The sequence below is a fragment of the Leptodactylus fuscus genome, chromosome 4 (assembly GCF_031893055.1).
Source record: "Leptodactylus fuscus isolate aLepFus1 chromosome 4, aLepFus1.hap2, whole genome shotgun sequence".
NCBI classification, from domain to species: Eukaryota; Metazoa; Chordata; class Amphibia; order Anura; family Leptodactylidae; genus Leptodactylus; species Leptodactylus fuscus.
Genome location: NC_134268.1, coordinates 150248885 through 150274196, shown reverse-complemented (window position 1 = coordinate 150274196; position 25312 = coordinate 150248885). Strand labels below are relative to the sequence as shown.

General features: G+C 41.8%; 1 protein-coding gene across 3 annotated transcripts in view; it reads left to right on the top strand.

Moving 5' to 3' along the window:
* The window catches only part of GLI3 (GLI family zinc finger 3), a 181793-nt gene that overhangs the window by 118229 nt on the left and 38252 nt on the right, over nucleotides 1-25312 (top strand). For all 3 annotated transcript variants that reach the window (XM_075271224.1, XM_075271223.1, XM_075271225.1), the window contains 4 exons: nucleotides 2974-3175; nucleotides 12764-12980; nucleotides 15282-15395; nucleotides 16497-16637. In XM_075271224.1, the coding sequence (XP_075127325.1) occupies nucleotides 2974-3175; nucleotides 12764-12980; nucleotides 15282-15395; nucleotides 16497-16637 (674 nt within the window). The remainder of the gene's footprint in view (nucleotides 1-2973; nucleotides 3176-12763; nucleotides 12981-15281; nucleotides 15396-16496; nucleotides 16638-25312) is intronic.

Below are 25312 nucleotides of genomic sequence, written 5' to 3'. Positions count from 1 at the left end.
GCAGTCATTTCCTACGTGTCTAGGAAGAGCAGGACGCAGAGAACAACAGGAAACCTGGGAAGTGTCAGAGCATTTATTTATTTATTATTTATTTTTACTATTTTTATAATTCCCCCACAGGGCAACCCCTTTAATGCTGGAAACCGTGAATCAAAACAAATAATCCCATTAAAATACTAGAATCAGTTATGCCATAACTTTGTCTCAAACTACATTTAAGAAGCCAAAGGGAACTCTGCCTGATTATCTGTGAATAAACTCAAAAATGTCAAGAACAGTGTGAATGATATCATAGTATAATATAAGTCATGGCCAAGATACTCTCACAGACTGGCTACAGTAATGACTAGTAGAATGCATGTTATAATTTATTCTTTCATGTAATGAAGTCCAGGGCCTTGTTGAGGGCCTTAGGAATATGAAAATGTCGGTCACGCTCAGGACTTTCAATTAGCAAGCAGAAAGCGAGACCAGATTGAGACTGCTCCATGGCGGTTAAAGGGATCCTATCACTCAGACATAATTTTTTTCTAAGTACCACGTCGGAATAACCCTAAGAAAGGCTATTCGTCTCCTACCTTTCATCGTCTTCTCCGTGCCGCCAATCGCCTACAAGCAGCCATTTTCCCGTGGCCTATGGGCATGTGCAGTCTGCTCTGCCCAAGGCCTAGAAGTTACAAGCCACCGCCGGAAGAAGACGCTGAAGAAGACGCTGCTGACGAAGATGGAGGCGGCGCTGGAGAGAGTTCTCTCACAGCATTGGGGACGCCCCCAGTGCTGTCTGAGCGCTGGTGCCCGCCCCCAGTGCTGCGAGAGAGCTAATTTGCATACCGAGAGTAGATTGCCACGTAGATTGTAGGCGAACGAGGCCCGCAGAAGACGACGAAAGGTAGGAGACGAATAGCCTTTCTTAAGGCTATTCCGACGTGGTACTTGGAAAAAATCATGTCTGAGTGATAGGATCCCTTTAATTTGCATATCACTTTACGTGCTTTCAAATATTTTTAACTTCACTTTGTTGCAACAAAAAGATTATAGTGGCACCATTGCAAAGATATGTACTTGGTCTTGCACACGATGGAAAAAATTGCGGCGTTTTACCGTCAGAGAAAAGTGTATGGGATTCTAGCAAATCTCATGGCCCCTTTATGGTAAAAACTATGCTGCAGACATGCCCTGATTTCCAAAACCGGGGTGGTTTTGGAAATCACAGCATGTCAATTATACGTGCGGAAACATCGGCGGTTTCCCCATAGGTGTAATTGAAACAGAAAGTCTGCAGAGGAAACCTCTGTGAACTTTCTATTTAAAGTGCTGCGAGAAGAACCGTGATGCGTTGCCACCGTGGTTTTCTCACAGTGTTTTTTTTTTTGCTGCGGGACATCCCATTGGGCCTTAGCCAAAAGGTCAGAAATTCCCTGCTAAAAAAACCCTGCAAGCCAGATTTTTTGTCCAACAGTTTCAGGGAAAAAAATAGTCAATAGACCGACTGGTTTTCCATTCTTCTGGTCTTGTAATGGACTGCCCCGCTGCAGGTATGGACGTAGAGTATGAGTAATTCTTTTTGTATCCCATTGGGGACAACCACTGAAATGTATGATTACCGGGTGGAGCTATAAAAGCAACAAAAATACTGTAAATAGAAAGTGAAAAAAAACCAGGCCAGTAGTTGCAATTTGGTGACTTTTTAAAAGGGTAATAGAGATTTGTAAAAAGTTCATCACACGGGTGCGGTTGCTGAAACGAACAGAAGAGGCACATGCTCTGGTTTCTTTAACATTGCAGTCGGCCTAACTGGAAAAACGTTTTGAGCAGATAATTATCTCTGGGCATAAAATAAATCGTCCCATGTTTGTGTTTATAATGAGAGCCAAAGGCTTTATATAAACAGCAGATAAATTGTATTCACAGTGGATAACTTATGTTAATCTCCTCTGTAGCAGGAAAGCTTTAATGGGGTTACATGCCATGAGTGGATGAAAACTGGTGCTACCCTGTCATGAACTCCACTCTTCAGTAAGACCTAGTAAAACCTCACAGTCTGAGCTTGGGCAGTTGATTTTGTAATTTATACTGTTATTTTTGTGGACATTGGATATGTGGTAGCATTGTAGCTGCTCAGGGTTGGACAAACCCCATGAACATGTAGCACTTAAAATATTTAGGCTAAGGCACCTTGTAGCAAACTGCAACGAAAAAGTGTTTCTTTACACATCGCTTTTCACCATATTATTTTTATTATTAGTACACCGATTCCACTATTTTTTTTTTCCAAACGTCTTAGTCCATAGAAAAATACAGTTGAACCACAATGGAAGGACAACATTTACCTAAATGGGACTCTTGTTCATTTACATGTCTTCATTTCTACTTAAACAAAGGTTTGTTGGTAGCTCATACCCAAGCAAAGGCGGCAGCATCTCATCGCTTGTGGTGAATTAATGAATGGAACGTCGTAGCAGCCGTCAGATTCATAAATCACCAGAAATGAGAGGGCTAATACATAGAAGTCTTATCCTTTTGTTTAGCAATTTATCATACGCTTGCACATTAATAAACAACACTCCCTTGAGGGAAGCTTTGGGAAGATACATTTTTCTTCCTAATTTTCCTCAATTGTAGCCAGTAGATCACAGGTGGAAAGTGAAGGCACTTGTCAAAGCTACTCGCTAGTTTGACCCACTCTATAGCAAACGGGGTCTGTACTGTAATAATAATAGCATGTATTTACACATCACCTTTTACATCAATGCTTTAAGAGAAAATAGATCTGCATGTCCCAATTTTTCTGCATCTTGTACACTAATACATTTTATTCAGTTCTTGAAGCAAAAAGTTTATAAAATGTGGGCCATCGCTTGGACTATCCGTTATGCGGAACTGCTGAATACATCTGGACCAGTGTGACAGACTGAAATTAATGTGCCGCTGTACCGGGGTATAGTTAGCACTAACTTTTTCTCCTCTTTTCAGGTTCCAGATTTCCCAGCCCTAGACTCACAGCCCGACCGAGCAGGAAACGAACATTGTCTATATCGCCACTGTCTGATCACAGCTTTGACCTTCAGACCATGATCAGAACATCGCCAAACTCCCTTGTTACCATTCTCAACAACTCACGTAGCAGTTCCTCAGCCAGCGGTTCTTATGGACATTTATCAGCAAGCGCAATAAGGTAAAGTCTTTTTTTCCGGACATTCTTCTTTTTTTTTTTTTTTTTTTTTTTTTTTAATCTTAGAAATTTTGAGAATTACAAGTAATTAAAATAAGCGTCTCTAAATTCTGTTTTAAAAATATTTAAGGAAAAAAAAATAGGTGAAGCAAAACAAAAGCAAATAAAGAATAGACATGTCTAATTTGGTATAGTTCAGTTTTTAGGAGGTATTTCTTGATAGCAGATGCATATAAGGTAGTGTGTAGCAGACATGCCTTATATCACAAAAATTGCGACAAAAATTAATTTCTCATGCACAAAAGTGTGCAGTTTCCTTGCTATTCTATTGGGTTGGCAATCCACTTCAAGCATTTCAAAAGATTTCAAAACGCAATGTGATATCACTAAACACTCAATTCTAGCAACAGTACCATGGCGTTACAATAGCTATAAATCATAGGTGTACTTTGTTATTTAACGCAAGTCCACACATGATATCTGTAGATGTAATTGTGTACATAAGATGGCTGCCTGGCTATACATTCTTTAAATAGTTACCCATTCAAAGATACCAACAGACGATATGCAAAAATATCACCTGGTTGTGGCACTTTCAGAAGAGTTTCTAATAACTGGAGGTGTTTTTTCGGATCAATGTGAAGGAGTCCTTTGCTGCCCTTGTTCTGAATCTGCCAAGGTTCTTTGCCAGTCTCTATTTCCTTTTTCTTTTCAACACACAGGAAATGCTGCTTAACAAATCACTGGCCAAGGTGGGTCACTAGTATGGACAGGGCTTGGCCAAGTAGACATTTTTTGTATGTGTTTCCAGAGGGACCAAGAAGTAGAGACTGAGGGGGCCTGCACAGCATCTAGAGCAGCAGGCATCAGGCTCAGGTTCACATCTGCGTTCGGTATTCCGTTCAGGGAGTCTGCTTGGGGACCCTTCGAATGGAATACCAATCGCATCGACAAGCTGTGAGCAATGAAAGCACAAGGACCCCATAGACTATAATCATGCGGAGAGAAAAGTAGTGCTTGAAGTACTTTTCTCTCCGCCTGACTCGTGCGGACACGGTGCGAAAAACATAAGGACCCATTATAGTCTATGGGGTCCGTGTGCTTTCATTGCTCACCACTTTTTAATGCATTCAGTATTCCGTTCGGGGGGTCCCTAAGTGAACTCCCTGAACGGAATACCGAACACAGATGTGAACCAGGCCTAACCTATTTATCAAAATTACTCACTACCAGAAAATCCCATAAAGGCATGGCACTGTAACAATGCTTGAAACCAAACCTAGGATTCCAAAATAGTTTTCAAATATATTAAAGAGGGTTCTGTCCCTATAATGCTGCACTGTTCAAGATCAGAATATTATAGCGATCGGTCTATTATTTCATTAGCCCAGCCAGTGTAAGTGTACTGTGCTACTTGGCTAGCAGCGGCAAGCCCAGCACACTCATGGTTATGAATCCCTTTGTGCACATGAAACTCTTAAGTGCACATTTGGAATCAAGGATTTCTACATCATTTTAGTATTTTGATGCAAATTAATAAGTTACTGAGCAAAAAAAAAAACACTCTAGTTAAAGAAATCCATTCAATTACCGTAACTTCAATCACAGCTGTTTCTGGGTAAATTCCACAGCTGTGACCGGTATCAGAATTGCCACAAAGTTTGGTTTTCATTATGAGTTCTGCGATGTTTAGTTTTATTATTATTCTAAGTTAGTTAAGCTAGCGATTCGAGACTCCACATCTTAATAAAATTACAATGCAGTTCACTCACCCACATGAAAAAAAAAATAAAATCTTTCCCTTTCCAGAATTACATATCAGAGTCTCAGATGTTTCAGCCGCAAAGGAGTTGGGCCTTTGTCGTGTTCCCTCCATGCAGTGCTATTATTTTCTATTGCATATTTGTCATGTACATGCAGCTAATCCTCAACACGCTGACCTAATAAGGAATAGAGCTATGACTCATTTTACATCACACCGGGAATAAAACACTATACAAGGCAAATAGCAGATTGACAGCACTAGAGGCTTCCAGACGGCCCCATCTGCCAAATATAGGAAGAAACTACTGTCTTTGTTGAAATGCACACCAAGAAGAAACGTATTACCTTACACTAGGACTGAGGCTGTTGAAGTGTTATGATGGAATATCTATGATACATAAAAGGTCTCGTGCAGCATTCGATGCAGAAACTTGTATGTGAGAAGATTCGGCATTCAAAATGGGAACCATATTTCTTATACTGGGGAGTCTATCACCACCCCTAAGCATATTCAACTGCCCCCACCACATTACTGAGCACATTACACTGATAAACATCATAGCTTTCTTATGTGTGTTTTGGAGATTTGGAGAAAAACAACTTTGGAGTCTTATACCACTGTAGGTGGGCTTACAGCTCCCTATAGCGCTGCTCTGGATGTTCAGACTTCTAAAATATGACAGATTTAGGCTAAGACCCCATGTTGTGGATATGCAGCTTTTTTGTTGCAGTTTTTTGAGCCAAAGCCAAGAATGGCTACAAAAGGAATGGGAACTCTATAACTTCTATAACTTCTCTTTTCTGCTCAATCTACTCCTGACTTTGGCTCAAAAAAACGCAACAAAATCTGCAACAACATCCGCATTGTGTGGCCTCAGCCTTGCATTCACACAGAGGAATGGTGAGGAATTTGGTGTGGAATTTCAGCGCTGAAAAAAAAGCCTCCCATTCACTTCAATGGGTTCCTTTTTCTGCTAGCAGAAGGCTAGCTTTTTTTTTTTTTGCGCTAAAATTTCAAACAAATTCCTCCGTGTGAATGGCCCCCTATTAAGATGTGCAGCGTTTTGTGGCATGTAGCATAGCTGTTTATGTATGCTAACTGTGGAAGGCGCAGATACATGAACAATGATTGTAAGAGTAGGAACACATCATTGCAGATATCCAATGTTTTTCCTGTATAGAGCATCTGATATTTTCCAGAACATTTGTAGCTCAGCTTTTATGGTCTGTGAATTTTTGTTATGCTATATTCACACTTCACCATTTTATGGACGTGTGGTGTCAGTTGTAATCGTGTACAGCACTCCACCAGGCTCATTTGCTCTTGGTGTATTGTCCACGGTTGATCCATTTTTCACATGCACAAACAGATCAGAATTGTTGTTTTTTTATTTACTGTATTTTCTGTATCTCTGGATCCATGAAAAAATGGATGACACATCGATGCCATCAATTTTTTTTTAAACTGACCCAGAGATTTGGATTGATGTGATGCACCTGTGATATCTCCACATCAGTGAAAAAAACTGCATACTATGTAAATATGCTGATGTGTGAATGAGGCCTATAGTGCTAAGATACTTTAAACAATATCAAATACAAACCAGAAGGGGCCAAAACAGTTTCAGACTTCAATAACATTTTCTTTGGTCCTAGTGAATGTTTAGTGTATGTTTACCCTACTTTGTCATTTTTTATTGTAACTTCGAATCCCGGGACTTTTAATTTATCAATAAATTTGTAGCCCAGGATTAATAGCCTGTATAGACTGTACCACACAGCAGAAGTGTAAATTTTGCCTTGTTATTACAGAAGAAAATTTTGTACAGAAGTAGATTGAGATGATAAATTCTCCCCATCTGCAGCTGTCAGTAAGAGCGTAATGAGCTGCCCGTCTACTTGTGTTTCCAGAAGCATGATGGAGCTTACCTCTTTCCCCTGTTGTTTTTACCCTTCCCACAAGAATATACTTTTCCTTTATGTGAATGAAGAGTAACCAGAGCAGCTATTCAGTGTCTTTCACATAAAAAATTTGGATAGCCATAAAAAAAAAAAAATTCCTTTCTGGGTCTAGAAAACTTAACCTCCTTCAGCGTTGTTCTTTGAGGCATATGAACAACTGTAGTAGCAGTACATTGGAACTGCTGACCCCAAACCAAGCGTCATCTGCCCATTCCATTGTTAGCCAGGAACATGCAAAGAAATAGTCTCTAGCAGTTTCCATTCTGTGCTTTTCCAGCTGTTACTGCTCCTAAACTGCATATTGGTAGCTGTAGTTTTACAGGATGAAGACTTATGGTCATAATATTCTTAATTTACATGATAAACTTCTCAACACGATCTTTTGTACAAATGTTTGTGCATTACGGTGGCATGGTGGTTAGCACTATTGCCTTACAGACTCGGGGCCCTCAACAATCTGACCAGAGGTATTGTATGTTCTTTCTCCAGTTTCTTCTCACACTACAAAAAAAAGAAAATTATTTGGAATTTAGATTGTGGCCCAAAATAGGGACAGGGACCATTGGGAGTGCTAGCAATCTTCGCACAGCACAACAGATTATATAGGCGCGTTATAATTGAATACAATTAATAGTAAATGTTTTTCTACTTGCTTTTCATTTATAGGATAACACAGGGGTAGGGAACGTACGGCTCTCCAGCTGTTGTGAAACTACAACTCCCAGCATGTATACTTGCTCTGCTGTTCTTGGAACTCCCATGGAAGTGAATGGAGCATGTTGGGAGTTGTAGTTTCACAGCAGCTGGAGAGCCGAAGGTTCCCTACCCCTGGGATAACACCTGGGTCCCTTTTAGCTGAAATATAAAGAAGCTCCTCCACATTTAACATGATGTCAGCAAGTGGTGCTGGGTTAAAGGGAGTCTGTCACCAGAATCCAGGATATCAACCCATCCCTACAGATAGGTTAGGGTAACCTGAATGAAGCAGCTTTTTCCTCTTGTGTATTGCTGAGATATTCCCATTTTGTGAATGTGCAAATGAGCCTTTTGGAGCAATGAGGTTCCTGCCATTGCTCCTAAGAGTTAAACCTCCACTGTTCTTTGCCACCCTTCACCTATCCCCCCTCTTTCTGCTGATTCACAAAGTCAGGCAGTATATAACTAATCTCACCTGCCCTTGTCAATCAGTAGGGAGGTGGCAGGGGGGAGAGAGAGATTACCTATTCTGTGCAATAGCAACAACTGCATTGCTTAAAAATAGCAATTTATAAGGAAAAGACTGTTCGATTCAGGAATTCCTAACCTATCTATCTGTAGGAGTTCTTGTGACAGACTCCCTTTGATATAACTTAGATACTTAAATTATTAGCTAGTTATATTAGTATATATATATATATATATATATATATATATATATATATATATATATATATAATATATTATATATATATATATATTTCTTTTTCCTATGTATTCGGTTCTTTATTGTGCATCGGTGCTCCTGGTCTCTGTGGCTGGATAGATTATGACTGTACATGAATTAATTATCAGTATAGGAGGACAGATTAACTGACTATAGAGCTGAAGGTTATTGGGGAAAGAATTGTAACAGTGTTCGAGTCTACCAAAAACTGCAATGAATTGGTAAATCAGGTGGATTATTTGTGTAAAATTGGCAAAATGAAATATTCTGGAAATAAATAGTACGCTGTAGCGATTCCGTGAAGAACTCTCCCTATTTTTTAGTGTACATTTGTTCTCTATCAATGCAGAATGATCTTCTAAATCCACACATGACATTGTTTTCCTGCGTTTTAATGAACAGAACAGGGTAGTTACACTTTGTAATATATGTTCACTGAAAGGAAGAGGGAGCATTAAATCATTGTGCCGTGTGATGAATGGTTTGTACTGTACATTGAAGAATAAATTGAACAAACTGGCATAGAAGTCAGTGAACATGAAATCAGCTATTAGAAGGGAGCTTGTGAACAAATTCTGAAGCTGATATGCATCTTTTGATTAATGCCCTATCAATCATCCGTAGTGGTTACCTTAGCAAAGTCAGCCTGTAATCATTCATAGTTCCTTTCAGGAACACTGGCAGGGACTATAGGCTTGTAATAACTGAACATTATTACTGATTTCCTCCTGACTCTTGCAGAGAACAATTACCGTGTTCCCCATGTTTGGGCTTTGCATTATGAAAAAGAAAAAAAAAAAGTAGCGCAGAGTAAAATGAAAAGAGTTCTCTTCAAATACTGCCAACATTCTCTTAGGGTATTTCTAATGATATTCTGTCCTAAACGGCAAAAAGCTCTTGCAAGTCATAATAATAGTAATATAATTACTCGGAATAAGTCCTGTTTTGGGCTGCGCTTTATCAAGAAGGCATAATAATGAAAATCGTTGGGATTATTTGCTTTAATGAGTTAATTTGCCCTTAATTATAAGATGTGTATTTTTTAATCTAATGCGTCTGAACGTGAGATGTGTTCATTTATCATGGCCGTTAATATGGTGGAGGAAAACAAAGCATTTCAATGCCAGTGCAATGTGCTGACCAATCGCTTTTTATATCGCCGTCAAGATTTATGTCATATGGAAGCGTCAAATTAGGGGTTCTTAAGAATACAGTGTATATAGTTCAGCACTATGGCAGTAGGGGAGCCATTGCCTATTTTCTATGTTGTCTTGCAGCCCTGTGCTCCAAGGTAACATCTTAAGGTCTTATTCACATCACGATGTTGCTGTTTTTCGAATGGTCCTCACACGGTTATTTTAAGGGCTAGTTCATACGTGAACTGCCCGCGCGGGTTTTGACACTGAGAGAGACGCGGCGAGCCGCGTCTCTCTCTTGTCAAAACCCGCCTGCTGCGACCATCGCGGTCACGGCTTTCCCCTCTGCTGTCGGCTCTAATGAATGAGCCGACATAGGAGGGAGCTGCCGGGGGCGGCCACCTGAAGATAGGGCAGGTTGCTTCTTTCCTCCGCTAGCAGCAGCCCGCCGCTAGCGGAAAAAAAAAGCCGGATGGTCTACATAGACCACCATTGTAAAGGGGCAGATTTTGAAGCGAAATCTGCTGTCAAAATCCGCCCCTTTGCCCACGTGTGAACAAGCCCTAAAACCCTTAAATGTCTATGGATTAATTCACATATCCTTTTTTCAACAGACCATTTTTCTCAGCTATTAAAAAAAAACTCATATGCTCAATTTTTGTCTATTTTGACGGACATAAAAATAGACGTGAATAGACCCATAGACATTTGTTGGTTTAAAAAAAAAAAAAAAAAAAAAAAAAAAAAAAAACCAACAACATCTATTGTGTGAATAAGGCCTTAAATAGATCATCAAGTCCGTCAGCTCCATAAAGAACAGCACAGTTATGTGAAGCTTATAGAGTTTCTATATTTTCCCTGAGCTTCAGGGGGTTCTACAGTTTTCCCCCACAATACAAAAACAAACAGATAGGCCAGTTCGGTCCCTGTGAAAATAACTGTAGTGCGTGTGCGTAAAGAGACTGTAAGCCCTTATTGGGTAGGGGTGTTACAAAGTGGAAGGGCCATTAGCTCATATTTCCCTGGCTTCTGGGTGATGAAAGGGAACTAAATAATAAACATACAGAACCATGCAAGACTTCTTATTGATTGGAAAACAAGGAGAGGACTATCAGTGGTGCGAAACGCGTTGTGCCATGTTCTCATCCCAATAATAAAGAAGTTTCTGGTATGTCCGGGTGAGCGCTGTCTTTCAGCCTGTATCCCAAACAGATTGGTCCATCTATTGCATTCTTATTGATTGGGGATGTGTAACCTTTTTCTGTTTTAAGGACCTCAGATCTGGTGGCACTGTGTACTGTCAGTACTTTCCTACACCGCTCCTGAGCTGTGGCCACCTTTCTTTTCTTTGACACATCCAGGATCATCTGTGTCTAGTTGGTTCAGGGCTTCACCGAATGACATCAGGGGCCACGTGAATATGTCATAGGTACTGATGGAAGCAGATTCGCCAACTTCGGGTTCCCTGCCATTGAGTTTTAATATATTTAGTAAACGCGGTTATTGAAGCTTTTTTTTTTTCCATTAAATCCTGTTTTATATTAATTATAGCATATCGAGTTCTTCCCCAAACGCAGTAAAAATTCTAATCATAATGAAAATAATCGGCCGAGGTCTGTGGACTTTTCATGTACACACAGATTAATAAAGACAAATTTACAAAGTCATCATGTGAACAAGAAACACAAAATCCTCAATACAAATTTGTCAAACCGTTTCTAAGCAAAGCGATCACTCCTTTTTATTTAGGGATATAACAATAAGAACAGTCCAGATGCAGACATGCAGTAAGAAGGCAAAGAGTTTCTAGAAAGAAGAAAAAGTGAGAATTAACATAGCTTTCTGTTATCTTCCATTAGCAATTGGAGTGTATCACTGGGAACAATTTACTTGAGGAGCATGCAATAAAGAGTGGTTTGGCAATGCCTGCTTGCAGAGTGAAGTCTTTATGCTGTAATATAATTTTCCTCAGAATTGAACCGTAGGCTCAGGAACACAGAGGAGTAATGAAGTGATGACAGGTATTAGCATGCATAATGGGCTTTAATAGACATTTAATGATGTTAAACTGGAAGAGAGAGACGGGATCTCCCATCGGAATATCCCCACACTGAAACGCATTGATCAGCAGTCTTACAGCAGATTTTAATGCAAGCTGCACTGACGGAAATTCTTTTTAGGTGACATTCTGGCTGAGCAGAACCTTCCTTCGCTTTTTTTCTAAATGAGTGATATGACAAGCGCTCTGTACAAGACACATTTACCAATTGATTTTCTTTCTTGATAATGCGATTTGAAGACTTATGTAGGAGTTTCCACATTCTAAGATTTAAAGGATCTCTCATTACACAAGGCGTCTTAGAAAATCCTGTCTACCTTTCTGTAAACTGACTTATGTTTACTGCTCTGTAATAGGTCACATTGTTATCAGTCTTCTTGTCAAGTATTGTGTTTACTGTGCAGTTATACATAGATAAGAGTATCTATAAAACTTTAGAGCCACACTCCAGTGTTTTATTTTTAGCTGTTTAAGTTAGACATTGAAGTAGATTCAAATCTTCCATTGCTGCTACTGTTACCCATGTCATCCACGACTCCATGTTTAGCACCTAAGCCCACATCTATTTCCCATTCTGCAAAATGCTACAGAGCACATTATATATATGTGTATATATATATATATATATATATATATATATATATACACACCTATCAGGGTCTTACTCTGTCAGAATCATAGAATAATGTCCACCACAAATCCTGACAGCTGCTCCAAGGACTGCTGATAACATAGGGGATATGGTGACCTAACTGTAAGAGATGGAGAATTATAGGCAGGAAAGACACTATGAGTAGACAACACGGGCACAGAGGGGGCGGATTATGGTGCAGAATCCACGTCATAATCCGCTCCTTCACAATGGTGGTGTACTGAGACCACTCGCAATCTTTTTTCCGTGAGTGGCATGTTGCCGCTCATGTAAATAAGAAGCGAGCTGCCCTTTCTTCACACAGATTCAGCGGCTCATTGAGCCACAGCGTCCGCCACATGGCGGCACCCTCTGGATTAGGCCCATTCATTTTGGTCGTGTCAGGCATATTTTGGTCCTGATTTTGATGTGGCTTCCTGCGTCAAAATCAGGACCAAAATACGCTATTCCGTTCCCCTGTGAACTAAGCCTTACTATTGAGGGTATTGTCTTTCAGAAAGTAAAATGAGTCAAAAAATTTTTTTTTACCGGTGTCTCTTAAAAACAGAATGGTTTTATGTAGTTTTTGTAATATTATTATTGTTTTTCTTTTCAGCCCGGCATTGAGCTTTACGTATCCTCCTACCCCAGTGTCCTTGCAACAGATGCATCAGCATATAATAAATCGGCAGCATAGTATAGGTTCAGCATTTGGGCATAGCCCCCCGCTTATACACCCTGCACCCACATTTCCCAGCCAGAGAACCGTTCCAGGAATTCCTAGTGTCTTGAATCCAGTCCAAGTCAGTGTGGGTCCATCAGAAGTCACTCAGGTGAGATGTTATTTCTTCCCTTTACTACATACAGTTTTGCTGTTGTATTTTATCACCTATTTTATTTACTTTGTAAGTAAACTGCCCATCACAGATCCAGGTAGATGCACATTTTTTTTTTACATGTGAAATTAATACATAACCAAATGTACCTTTTCTCCTACAAAAAAAATGTAATAAAAATCACAGCGGTGTTTTTTATTTTCTATAGGGAGAGCAATGTACCATATAAGAAAAAAATTCCTGTGCATGCATTTGCTGTAGAGGCAAATATGTTCTAGGCTATACATATTTAAAGATAATAGAAAACTTGTTCAGTTGGATTTGCAGATTTACCTTCTAGAAGACGTCTTAAAGCAAAGTTTCTGAAATATTTGTTATGGTTACACATCAATGGATTTTTTTTTTAAATATGAAAATGTGTTTGCGCTCATGTATCAAAGTCATTTTGCTTGTCCATCCCAGGCTATCACTTCAAAGCTCCAGGATGGATTGTAGAGGAGTAATGCGGAGCATACATTATATTCACATATATCATTCCTGTCTGGCCCATTGTTTTTTTTTTTGTATATTTTCCCATGTCCTGTACATCTTACATTATGCACATCATTATATTAACATGTGGTTCAACTGGGCTTCTAATTAACTGTCAATGTAGCTTTCTGCCTCTTGTCTTCATCTGTAATGAACAGCTGTAGGCACCAATCTCATCTCTGAGCATACTCCAGGTTCTGAATAAGTCAGCGTGATGTATTTCCAGGGGAGACACTTTTTCTTACAAATGTAGACATATATGCATATCTCATCCCTCCCTGCAGTCCCCAGAATGTAGGCAGCATAGAAACAATAGGGTAATTTGCCAAAAACAAACCCGGTAGCCCAGCAACTTACTATAAATAGGTGTGTATCTGACTGCTAGGAATGTAATATGGGCTAGATTGTGGGACAAAATTGGAATTGTCTCCCTGGCCGATAAAACATTTCCGTTTTTCAATGTTTTGTTTGTACAAAAAGGGAAAGAGTCAGTTCTGACATACTCATTGGTTGTAGTCAATGAGGCACGAGTATGCGTGATATACTGTAACACACAGAGAGTCTTTTTCATGTTGTCCTACCTAAAGGCAGTGGTTACTGCAGTGCAGAAATTCTACAAATCCTGTCTGTAATCTGATCCTGCTGTCCTGTTTTATTCTGTCTTCTTCCTCTTGCTAACATACATATAGTAGGTTAGACCCCCCCCCCCCACAAAAAAAAAACATTGATAAAAGCTAATCAAAACCCAAAATGGTACCAACTAAAAAAAAAAAACAACTAGTTGGGCAAAAAGTAAGCCCTTATATGCTGACACAAAAATAAAAAAAAAGTTATGAATTTTGAGAGGTGTAGATAGGATAATATGAAAAAAATAACCAAGGCTGTTGGATCTTTAAACACAGTAAAGACCCCCGCCATCATATCACTGGCATTTGCCCTTTAGATGCCTTAGTCAAATGTGACTGAGGCATCGATAGGCAACTATATACCATTGGTCCATGGAGACTGTCTTTGTTTGGCACCCCATTGCCATGACAGCGGGGAGCCTACTGAAGGCTCCAATAACTGTTTTCAGCATATCTCTATTACAGACCGCTCTTGGATTTTACAAGACGCTGCAGTGCATTAGCGTTGAGCTATATTGTACTAGTGACCAGATCCAGGGGGCTGAAGACCTAGAAGGTAGAAAAAAGTAAAAATAGTGTATATATATATATATATATATATATATATATATATATATATATATATGTTCAAAACACCTTCTTTCCTTAGATTAGATATTAAAATAAAGTAAAACCCAGAGACACAATACATCCCTGTGTCAAAAAATGGCTAACTGATTAACTTATAAAGATATTTTTCCCATACAGTTCATGTTTCGTCTCCCAAAAAATTTGAACAAAAAGTGATCAAAACAAATGGCTAAAAATAAAAAAATTAATTGGCTTTTGGGAGGCAGGGAGTAAGATGAAAATCAGAAAATGAAAGGAAAAAGGTTATAAGGGCATCCACTTTTCACTCCATTATTTATCATTTTGACAAGGTTCTGTTCTTTTTAATGGGATAGAAAAACTATGTTTTTGGAGGAAGTTATGCAAAACTGGAATTTTTTTTGTCATTGGTCCAAACTATTCAGATCAACAACTGTTCAAATTATCAAGCAAAAAGCGTGCCTCAAAAACTGCAATGGTGAATTTATAATAGAGCATTATGTAAAGTTTTTGCCTGAATGTTACAGACTTACATTACCATGTTGTTCAACAGAACAAACCAACAAGTGAGTCTGCGGTGAGCAGTACAGGGGATCCAATGCACAATAAGCGTTCCAAAATTAAGCCCGAGGATGAGCTGCCCAGTCCTGTTGCAGGGAGCATACAGGTAACAATATCTTAAATGTCTTACATTTCCTGTTACACTTACTTTTAAATACAGATTGGTTCAAAATTCTGTGTTCATTTATTTCACAATATATCTTTATAGTTGTCTCATCTGGATAAGCCCCTTCCATAGGTCCTAAAGGACCTAGAGAGGGGGAGGGGGGTTCCAAGCTGAATTCTCCGTAAGTTAGAGCTAAAGTGTGGCTTCTTCTCTTGCAAAATTCATGTAACTATATACTGTTACATTCAGTGGATGTTGTATGAGACACTTCAGTTCACCTGCTAAACTAATGCAGTGAAAATCACTGTGTGACACTTCCCTTGGTAGTCAGTAGGAGATGAGGGCAATAATTTAGCCAAACCCATTGATTCAGTAAGAACTGGGCGACTATCCTATATGTATGACATAAGATGTTGTGTAAGAAAAGATAGGAAGTTCAGTATAATCTTCTCATCATTTTGTTCTTAAGGACAATAAACCACTGTCATACAGGTATAACTGAGCCTTCATGTGTAGGAGAAGATCAGGAGGACAGTTATTGAAGGTGTATGCACCTTTACAAGAGCCCAAAACATGTTAAATTTGTTCCCTAGGTGACTTCATTCTAAGATTTTGTTGTTTAAATTAAAAGTTTAAAGAAATTCTGACAGCCACCACTAGGGGAGCTGTATTTTTATGGAGTTTAATAGGAGCTCTGTAAACCTCGGGTGAGCTCCTTCTAGTGGCCTCTGCAGGGAAACTTGTATAAATAGAAAAAAAAAAACGTATGAAGATATATTATGAATTGAAGACAATTCCAAGAGCCCAGTGCCTCAGACTGTTATGTCTGAATGTTGCTGCCAATTGGTGAACTGTTACTATAAGAAATATGTATATTTTTTTTTTATCTGCCTGTTAGGTTTTCATAAAATAAAAGGTTTGCATGTTAGTATGTACAATTTTCTGCCAATAATACAACGTCTTTAAATATCAATAATCATTGTATCCAGATCACTGCTGGCATGTTAAAGAACTGAGTATTTTGGGCAATTAGGCAGATCTCTGTCTCACTATGTAACCCCCTCGTAATTTAACATTCCCATCTTTTAACTCTGTGTCTAGGATCAGCCAGATGGAATGACTCTGGTGAAAGAGGAGGGGGACAAAGATGAAAGTAAACAAGAGCCTGAAGTCGTCTATGAGACAAACTGCCATTGGGAAGCCTGCTCCAGAGAGTTTGACACACAAGAACAGCTAGTGCATGTAAGTTAATGGAATTCAGGAACTGGGGTTTGAAAGCTATGTGACCTTTCTCCATAGAGGTCGGGGTCTTTGACCCCGTGTTGAGTCAAGTTTCTTAGCCAGCAGCATTGCATGCTGGAGAGGACTTTATGAGTTTCAAAGAATAAAGGGAAGTCTTAGCTGTGGTGCTTGACCTGTTCAGTCAGCTAAAGCTTACTGCAAAATTCAATAAAGTCTTCGGCAGAGAGTGTAATGGCTCTGATCTTGTAAGCCAGCAAACATTATTTTTTTCTGTAGGAGACTTTGATATTTATTGAGTAATAGTAAGCTGAACATGAATTAATACTAACCTGAAGCCAGGACTTCTTCTATAAACCAAAGCGTCTTTTTCTTCTTCGCAAATTTAATACATTATTAGTTTTGTTAAAAGAAGATTGTTCGCTTCAGGCAGAAAATGATTGTTGACCCTCACATCCTTTAGACCACCTCTCAGCTCAATACCGTAGAGTCTTCTTCATCCTCAAGTAGAGGGGAGGGAAACTTACCTTTAATGTTCATAGGGAAATTATGCAGAAGAACAACTGAAGCAGCAGAGCGCCAGCAACGGATAACAATGTGATACTGAACAGAAAGGCATTTTATATAGAACAAGAATACAAAGTGCACACATATCAAATGGTATATTTAGATTCATGGAAGAGTTTCATATGATGAGCATAATAATAATAATAGTATAAGAATATTTGTGAGAATGATGATTAACATGTCATTAATTCTACGCTATGCTCTTCTGGTCTTAAACGGGTTGAGCCAAGATTGAATGGAACAGTGATGGAGTACATGACAATTATTCAATTGAAACAATTTAAGAACTGCTCCCGTGTTTACATATTGCTGTTACACACTTGTTAGAGTGCCCCCTGGTGGTCCTTTTCAGCAATTAGCCCACCTAAGTCAAGTGCTCATGAGATAATAACACTTATAATGCTCCGATTATTATTAGCTGGCCTGCAAAATAAATAATTCTTCTGCCCGTGTATAAGAGCATCTGGGCAGTATGACTGAACTTCTGGGCATGTGTGACCACAAGCGCTGAACCATTACATTTGCACCTATTACACCTTCTGGTTTTGGTCCACAAATACTGATACAAAATACTGTCATGTGGAAATGGCGTTACACAGTATATACATTGCTGTGCAGTGGTTAAAAGCGCATCAAAAAGAAATGAAAATGTAATACCTAAGCAAAGTGTGAGCACTGCAACACAATACTAATATATGCTGCAGAGATGTAGAGATTTGACACTTCGCATAGGTCACATTCACAGTCTAATTCGTGTTTCCACCCTATGAATTAGGTAATAAAGCTCCAGCTTTTTACAGAAGCTGTGACTTTCCTGCCCATGGACTGTGCCTGGTATGGCATCTCAGCTGTCCTGTAGTGAATGTTCTTGAGTTGCAATACCAGACACAGCCTGTTGACAGATATGGTGCTGTAGCTGAAAAAAAAAAATCAAAAATGATCTAACCCTACCAAAACATATGCTTATACTGCATCATAAATTCAGCATTCCTGGTAGAATTATACAGTGAAGTTACTAGATGTGGACAAAGTAACTGACTAATACTACAGGTCAGGTACCACATGTTAATCTCTTAGATGCCACTCTACAAAGGGACATCTGAGACTTGAATTGAAAAGCACCTTTCAACTGTGGATATAGTGAACCTTTCATGATACATTAATCGGCAGACAAGGTGTTTTAAAGCATCCTTAGTCTCTGTCTTATTTACAGCACCTATCCTTCGGCACTACTACATCCAGTTAATAGCAGGATTCATGATTCTCCATGGTTGTCTATCTAGTATGTGACAGTACAGGCTTCCTGCTACAGCAAGTCACTATCTATAATTGATATCCTTTAGAGATGAGCGAACAGTGTTCTATCGAACACATGTTCGATCGGATATCAGGGTGTTCGCCATGTTCGAATCGAATCGAACACCACGTGGTAAAGTGCGCCAAAATTCGATTCCCCTCCCACCTTCCCTGGCGCCTTTTTTGCACCAATAACAGCGCAGGGGAGGTGGGACAGGAACTACGACACTGGGGGCATTGAAAAAAATTGGAAAAAGTCATTGGCTGCCGAAATCAGGTGACCTCCATTTTAGACGAATAGTGGATTTCAAATCCGGGTCATATGAGAATGTGAACTTTGTGACTATGAGACAGGGATAGCTGTACAGGCAGGGATAGCTAGGGATAACCTTTATTTAGGGGGGAATGTTATTAAAAATAACTTTTTGGGGCTCTATCGGGTGTGTAATTGTGATTTTTGTGAGATAAACTTTTTCCCATAGGGATGCATTGGCCAGCGCTGATTGGCCGAATTCCGTACTCTGGCCAATCAGTGCTGGCCAATGCATTCTATTAGCTTGATGAAGCAGAGTGTGCACAAGGGTTCAAGCGCACCCTCGGCTCTGATGTAGCAGAGCCGAGGCTGCACAAGGGTTCAAGCGCACCCTCAGCTCTGATGTAGGAGAGCCGAGGGTGCACTTGAACCCTTGTGCACCCTCAGCTCTGCTACATCAGAGCCGAGGGTGCGCTTGAACCCTTGTGCACACTCTGCTTCATCAAGCTAATAGAATGCATTGGCCAGCGCTGATTGGCCAATGTATTCTATTAGCCTGATGAAGTAGAGCTGAATGTGTGTGCTAAGCACACACATTCAGCTCTACTTCATCGGGCTAATAGAATGCATTGGCCAGCGCTGATTGGCCAGAGTACGGAACTCGACCAATCAGCGCTGGCTCTGCTGGAGGAGGCGGAGTCTAAGATCGCTCCACACCAGTCTCCATTCAGGTCCGACCTTAGACTCCGCCTCCTCCGGCAGAGCCAGCGCTGATTGGCCGAAGGCTGGCCAATGCATTCCTATGCGAATGCAGAGACTTAGCAGTGCTGAGTCAGTTTTGCTCAACTACACATCTGATGCACACTCGGCACTGCTACATCAGATGTAGCAATCTGATGTAGCAGAGCCGAGGGTGCACTAGAACCCCTGTGCAAACTCAGTTCACGCTAATAGAATGCATTGGCCAGCGCTGATTGGCCAATGCATTCTATTAGCCCGATGAAGTAGAGCTGAATGTGTGTGCTAAGCACACACATTCAGCACTGCTTCATCAAGCCAATACAATGCATTAGCCAGTGCTGATTGGCCAGAGTACGGAATTCGGCCAATCAGCGCTGGCTCTGCTGGAGGAGGCGGAGTCTAAGGTCGCTCCACACCAGTCTCCATTCAGGTCCGACCTTAGACTCCGCCTCCTCCGGCAGAGCCAGCGCTGATTGGCCGAAGGCTGGCCAATGCATTCCTATGCGAATGCATACTTAGCAGTGCTGAGTCAGTTTTGCTCAACTACACATCTGATGCACACTCGGCACTGCTACATCAGATGTAGCAATCTGATGTAGCAGAGCCGAGGGTGCACTAGAACCCCTGTGCAAACTCAGTTCACGCTAATAGAATGCATTGGCCAGCGCTGATTGGCCAATGCATTCTATTAGCCCGATGAAGTAGAGCTGAATGTGTGTGCTAAGCACACACATTCAGCACTGCTTCATCAAGCCAATACAATGCATTAGCCAGTGCTGATTGGCCAGAGTACGGAATTCGGCCAATCAGCGCTGGCTCTGCTGGAGGAGGCGGAGTCTAAGGTCGGACCTGAATGGAGACTGGTGTGGAGCGATCTTAGACTCCGCCTCCTCCAGCAGAGCCAGCGCTGATTGGTCGAGTTCCGTACTCTGGCCAATCAGCGCTGGCCAATGCATTCTATTAGCCCGATGAAGTAGAGCTGAATGTGTGTGCTTAGCACACACATTCAGCTCTACTTCATCAGGCTAATAGAATACATTGGCCAATCAGCGCTGGCCAATGCATTCTATTAGCTTGATGAAGCAGAGTGTGCACAAGGGTTCAAGCGCACCCTCGGCTCTGATGTAGCAGAGCTGAGGGTGCACAAGGGTTCAAGTGCACCCTCGGCTCTCCTACATCAGAGCCGAGGGTGCGCTTGAACCCTTGTGCACACTCTGCTTCATCAAGCTAATAGAATGCATTGGCCAGCACTGATTGGCCAGAGTACGGAATTCGGCCAATCAGCGCTGGCCAATGCATTCTATTAGCCCGATGAAGTAGAGCTGAATGTGTGTGCTAAGCACACACATTCAGCACTGCTTCATCACGCCAATACAATGCATTAGCCAGTGCTGATTGGCCAGAGTACGGAATTCGGCCAATCAGCGCTGGCTCTGCTGGAGGAGGCGGAGTCTAAGATCGCTCCACACCAGTCTCCATTCAGGTCCGACCTTAGACTCCGCCTCCTCCAGCAGAGCCAGCGCTGATTGGTCGAGTTCCGTACTCTGGCCAATCAGCGCTGGCCAATGCATTCTATTAGCCCGATGAAGTAGAGCTGAATGTGTGTGCTTAGCACACACATTCAGCTCTACTTCATCGGGCTAATAGAATGCATTGGCCAGCGCTGATTGGCCGAATTCCGTACTCTGGCCAATCAGCACTGGCTAATGCATTGTATTGGCTTGATGAAGCAGTGCTGAATGTGTGTGCTTAGCACACACATTCAGCTCTACTTCATCGGGCTAATAGAATGCATTGGCCAATCAGCGCTGGCCAATGCATTCTATTAGCGTGAACTGAGTTTGCACAGGGGTTCTAGTGCACCCTCGGCTCTGCTACATCAGATTGCTACATCTGATGTAGCAGTGCCGAGTGTGCATCAGATGTGTAGTTGAGCAAAACTGACTCAGCACTGCTAAGTCTGCATTCGCATAGGAATGCATTGGCCAGCCTTCGGCCAATCAGCGCTGGCTCTGCCGGAGGAGGCGGAGTCTAAGGTCGGACCTGAATGGAGACTGGTGTGGAGCGACCTTAGACTCCGCCTCCTCCAGCAGAGCCAGCGCTGATTGGCCGAATTCCGTACTCTGGCCAATCAGCACTGGCTAATGCATTGTATTGGCTTGATGAAGCAGTGCTGAATGTGTGTGCTTAGCACACACATTCAGCTCTACTTCATCGGGCTAATAGAATGCATTGGCCAGCGCTGATTGGCCGAATTCCGTACTCTGGCCAATCAGCACTGGCTAATGCATTGTATTGGCTTGATGAAGCAGTGCTGAATGTGTGTGCTTAGCACACACATTCAGCTCTACTTCATCGGGCTAATAGAATGCATTGGCCAATCAGCGCTGGCCAATGCATTCTATTAGCGTGAACTGAGTTTGCACAGGGGTTCTAGTGCACCCTCGGCTCTGCTACATCAGATTGCTACATCTGATGTAGCAGTGCCGAGTGTGCATCAGATGTGTAGTTGAGCAAAACTGACTCAGCACTGCTAAGTCTGCATTCGCATAGGAATGCATTGGCCAGCCTTCGGCCAATCAGCGCTGGCTCTGCCGGAGGAGGCGGAGTCTAAGGTCGGACCTGAATGGAGACTGGTGTGGAGCGACCTTAGACTCCGCCTCCTCCAGCAGAGCCAGCGCTGATTGGCCGAATTCCGTACTCTGGCCAATCAGCACTGGCTAATGCATTGTATTGGCTTGATGAAGCAGTGCTGAATGTGTGTGCTTAGCACACACATTCAGCTCTACTTCATCGGGCTAATAGAATGCATTGGCCAGCGCTGATTGGCCGAATTCCGTACTCTGGCCAATCAGCACTGGCTAATGCATTGTATTGGCTTGATGAAGCAGTGCTGAATGTGTGTGCTTAGCACACACATTCAGCTCTACTTCATCGGGCTAATAGAATGCATTGGCCAATCAGCGCTGGCCAATGCATTCTATTAGCGTGAACTGAGTTTGCACAGGGGTTCTAGTGCACCCTCGGCTCTGCTACATCAGATTGCTACATCTGATGTAGCAGTGCCGAGTGTGCATCAGATGTGTAGTTGAGCAAAACTGACTCAGCACTGCTAAGTCTGCATTCGCATAGGAATGCATTGGCCAGCCTTCGGCCAATCAGCGCTGGCTCTGCCGGAGGAGGCGGAGTCTAAGGTCGGACCTGAATGGAGACTGGTGTGGAGCGACCTTAGACTCCGCCTCCTCCAGCAGAGCCAGCGCTGATTGGCCGAATTCCGTACTCTGGCCAATCAGCACTGGCTAATGCATTGTATTGGCTTGATGAAGCAGTGCTGAATGTGTGTGCTTAGCACACACATTCAGCTCTACTTCATCGGGCTAATAGAATGCATTGGCCAGCGCTGATTGGCCGAATTCCGTACTCTGGCCAATCAGCACTGGCTAATGCATTGTATTGGCTTGATGAAGCAGTGCTGAATGTGTGTGCTTAGCACACACATTCAGCTCTACTTCATCGGGCTAATAGAATGCATTGGCCAATCAGCGCTGGCCAATGCATTCTATTAGCGTGAACTGAGTTTGCACAGGGGTTCTAGTGCACCCTCGGCTCTGCTACATCAGATTGCTACATCTGATGTAGCAGTGCCGAGTGTGCATCAGATGTGTAGTTGAGCAAAACTGACTCAGCACTGCTAAGTCTGCATTCGCATAGGAATGCATTGGCCAGCCTTCGGCCAATCAGCGCTGGCTCTGCCGGAGGAGGCGGAGTCTAAGGTCGGACCTGAATGGAGACTGGTGTGGAGCTATCTTAGACTCCGCCTCCTCCAGCAGAGCCAGCGCTGATTGGTCGAGTTCCGTACTCTGGCCAATCAGCACTGGCCAATGCATTTCTATGGGGAAAAGTTAGCTTGCGAAAATCGCAAACTGACAGGGATTTCCATGAAATAAAGTGACTTTTATGCCCCCAGACATGCTTCCCCTGCTGTCCCAGTGTCATTCCAGGGTGTTGGTATCATTTCCTGGGGTGTCATAGTGGACTTGGTGACCCTCCAGACACGAATTTGGGTTTCCCCCTTAACGAGTTTATGTTCCCCATAGACTATAATGGGGTTCGAAACCCATTCGAACACTCGAACAGTGAGCGGCTGTTCGAATCGAATTTCGAACCTCGAACATTTTAGTGTTCGCTCATCTCTAATATCCTTCTATGGAATGGGGTATAGGCAGCAACAGCAGAGTTTTGCTGAGCAGTTTTAAATCCTGCCTCTTGTCCTGACTTGGTTGTGAAACAAGCTGCTGAAATGAAAGAGTTCTTTTAACCTGGTACAAATACATAATATTATCTTGTATATACTGTGTATATACAGCACACATGCATAAAAGAGTGCTTGATGTCATTTTTTTTATCAACTATTATATGGCATTCCATGGTATGCTAAATTGGATATTTGGAATTCTTATAGGCAAATGAACAGGAAAATGATATCGTCAATTAATTCTAGGAACAAAGAATAGTGGTTATTTAAAGGGATCCTATCATTAAAACTCATTTTTTTTTGTCCCTAACACGTAGGAATAGCCTTAAGAAAGGCTATTCTTCTCCTACCTTTAGATTTCTTCTCCGCGCCGCCGTTCCGAAGAAATCCCGGTTTAAATGAACATGGAACCTAGAATGATATAAGTAAACTAGAGACAGCCTGCACATTATATATAGGGGTTAATTTTCCACTGATCAGTTTAGTTAGCCTGACTAGCGAGAGTTAAATGTACCAAACTACAAGTCCCTAGTGCAGACAGATGATGGCAGATAGGCTTCTGCTCCAGGTAGTTGTCTTATATTACCTCCTGTTATCTCCACACAGAGTAGTGGCCAATACTTTTTACTCACCAATCTACGCTCCAGACCCGGATGCCCTCCACTGCCGTCTCCAGGGTGCGCTGTTGCCAACCCAGATGAAGGCTAGGATGCTAAGCGTAGCATCCCGGCATTCTTCAGCATTGTGACGGCAGTGTAGTGCTGCCAAGAGGAGGCAGCGGAGGGTGACCGGGACAGGAGCGTGGACAGGTGAGTAAATGTATTGACAGCTGTTTATTGTAGTAACAGAATTAATAGCTGCCAATGTGTGTCAAACAAAATGGCTTGGTGTGTCACCTGTGACACGCGTGTCATAGGTTCACCATCACTGCTTTAGGCTAAGGTTCCACATAACGAGCCTCAGCCAAAAAGCTTTAAGGGAAAAACTGTGGCAGAAACGCATCATAGTTTTTCCCGCAGTGCTTTTCACAGACTGAGTTTTCCTCTGAGGAATTTCTGCTTTTATTATACTTAAACGGAAGCCGCTAGTGTTTCCGTATTTATAATTGACATGTTTTTGAAACACAAGCGTGTCCCCTGCAAATATTTTTCTGTGACGTGTGGATCGGATTAGCCAGAATCCCATCCACTTTGCAGGAACTGTAAAATGTCATGCTTTTTTTTTAAGCAGCGTCTCTGCCGTGACAAAATCGTGGCATTTACGATACGTGGGGCTCTGACCTTAAAGAGGGTTTCTTAGAAAACACATCACTTATCCACAACATAGGGTCCTGATCTCTGGGACCACCACAATCATTACAATGGGTGAACTGAGGGTCTGCTCCTATTTGAACTCCTTCTTGCTCTGGTCATACAGATAGGAGGAATGGTTTGTGACCCGCGTTCTTAGAATCAGTCCTCGGGATAGTTGATTAAGGTAGATTGTTGTAATACCCTGTTAAAAGATCTATGAAAAAACGAATAAAGTACTGTTTCAGCTCTCGCTTAAGCTGTAAAGACTATCTCT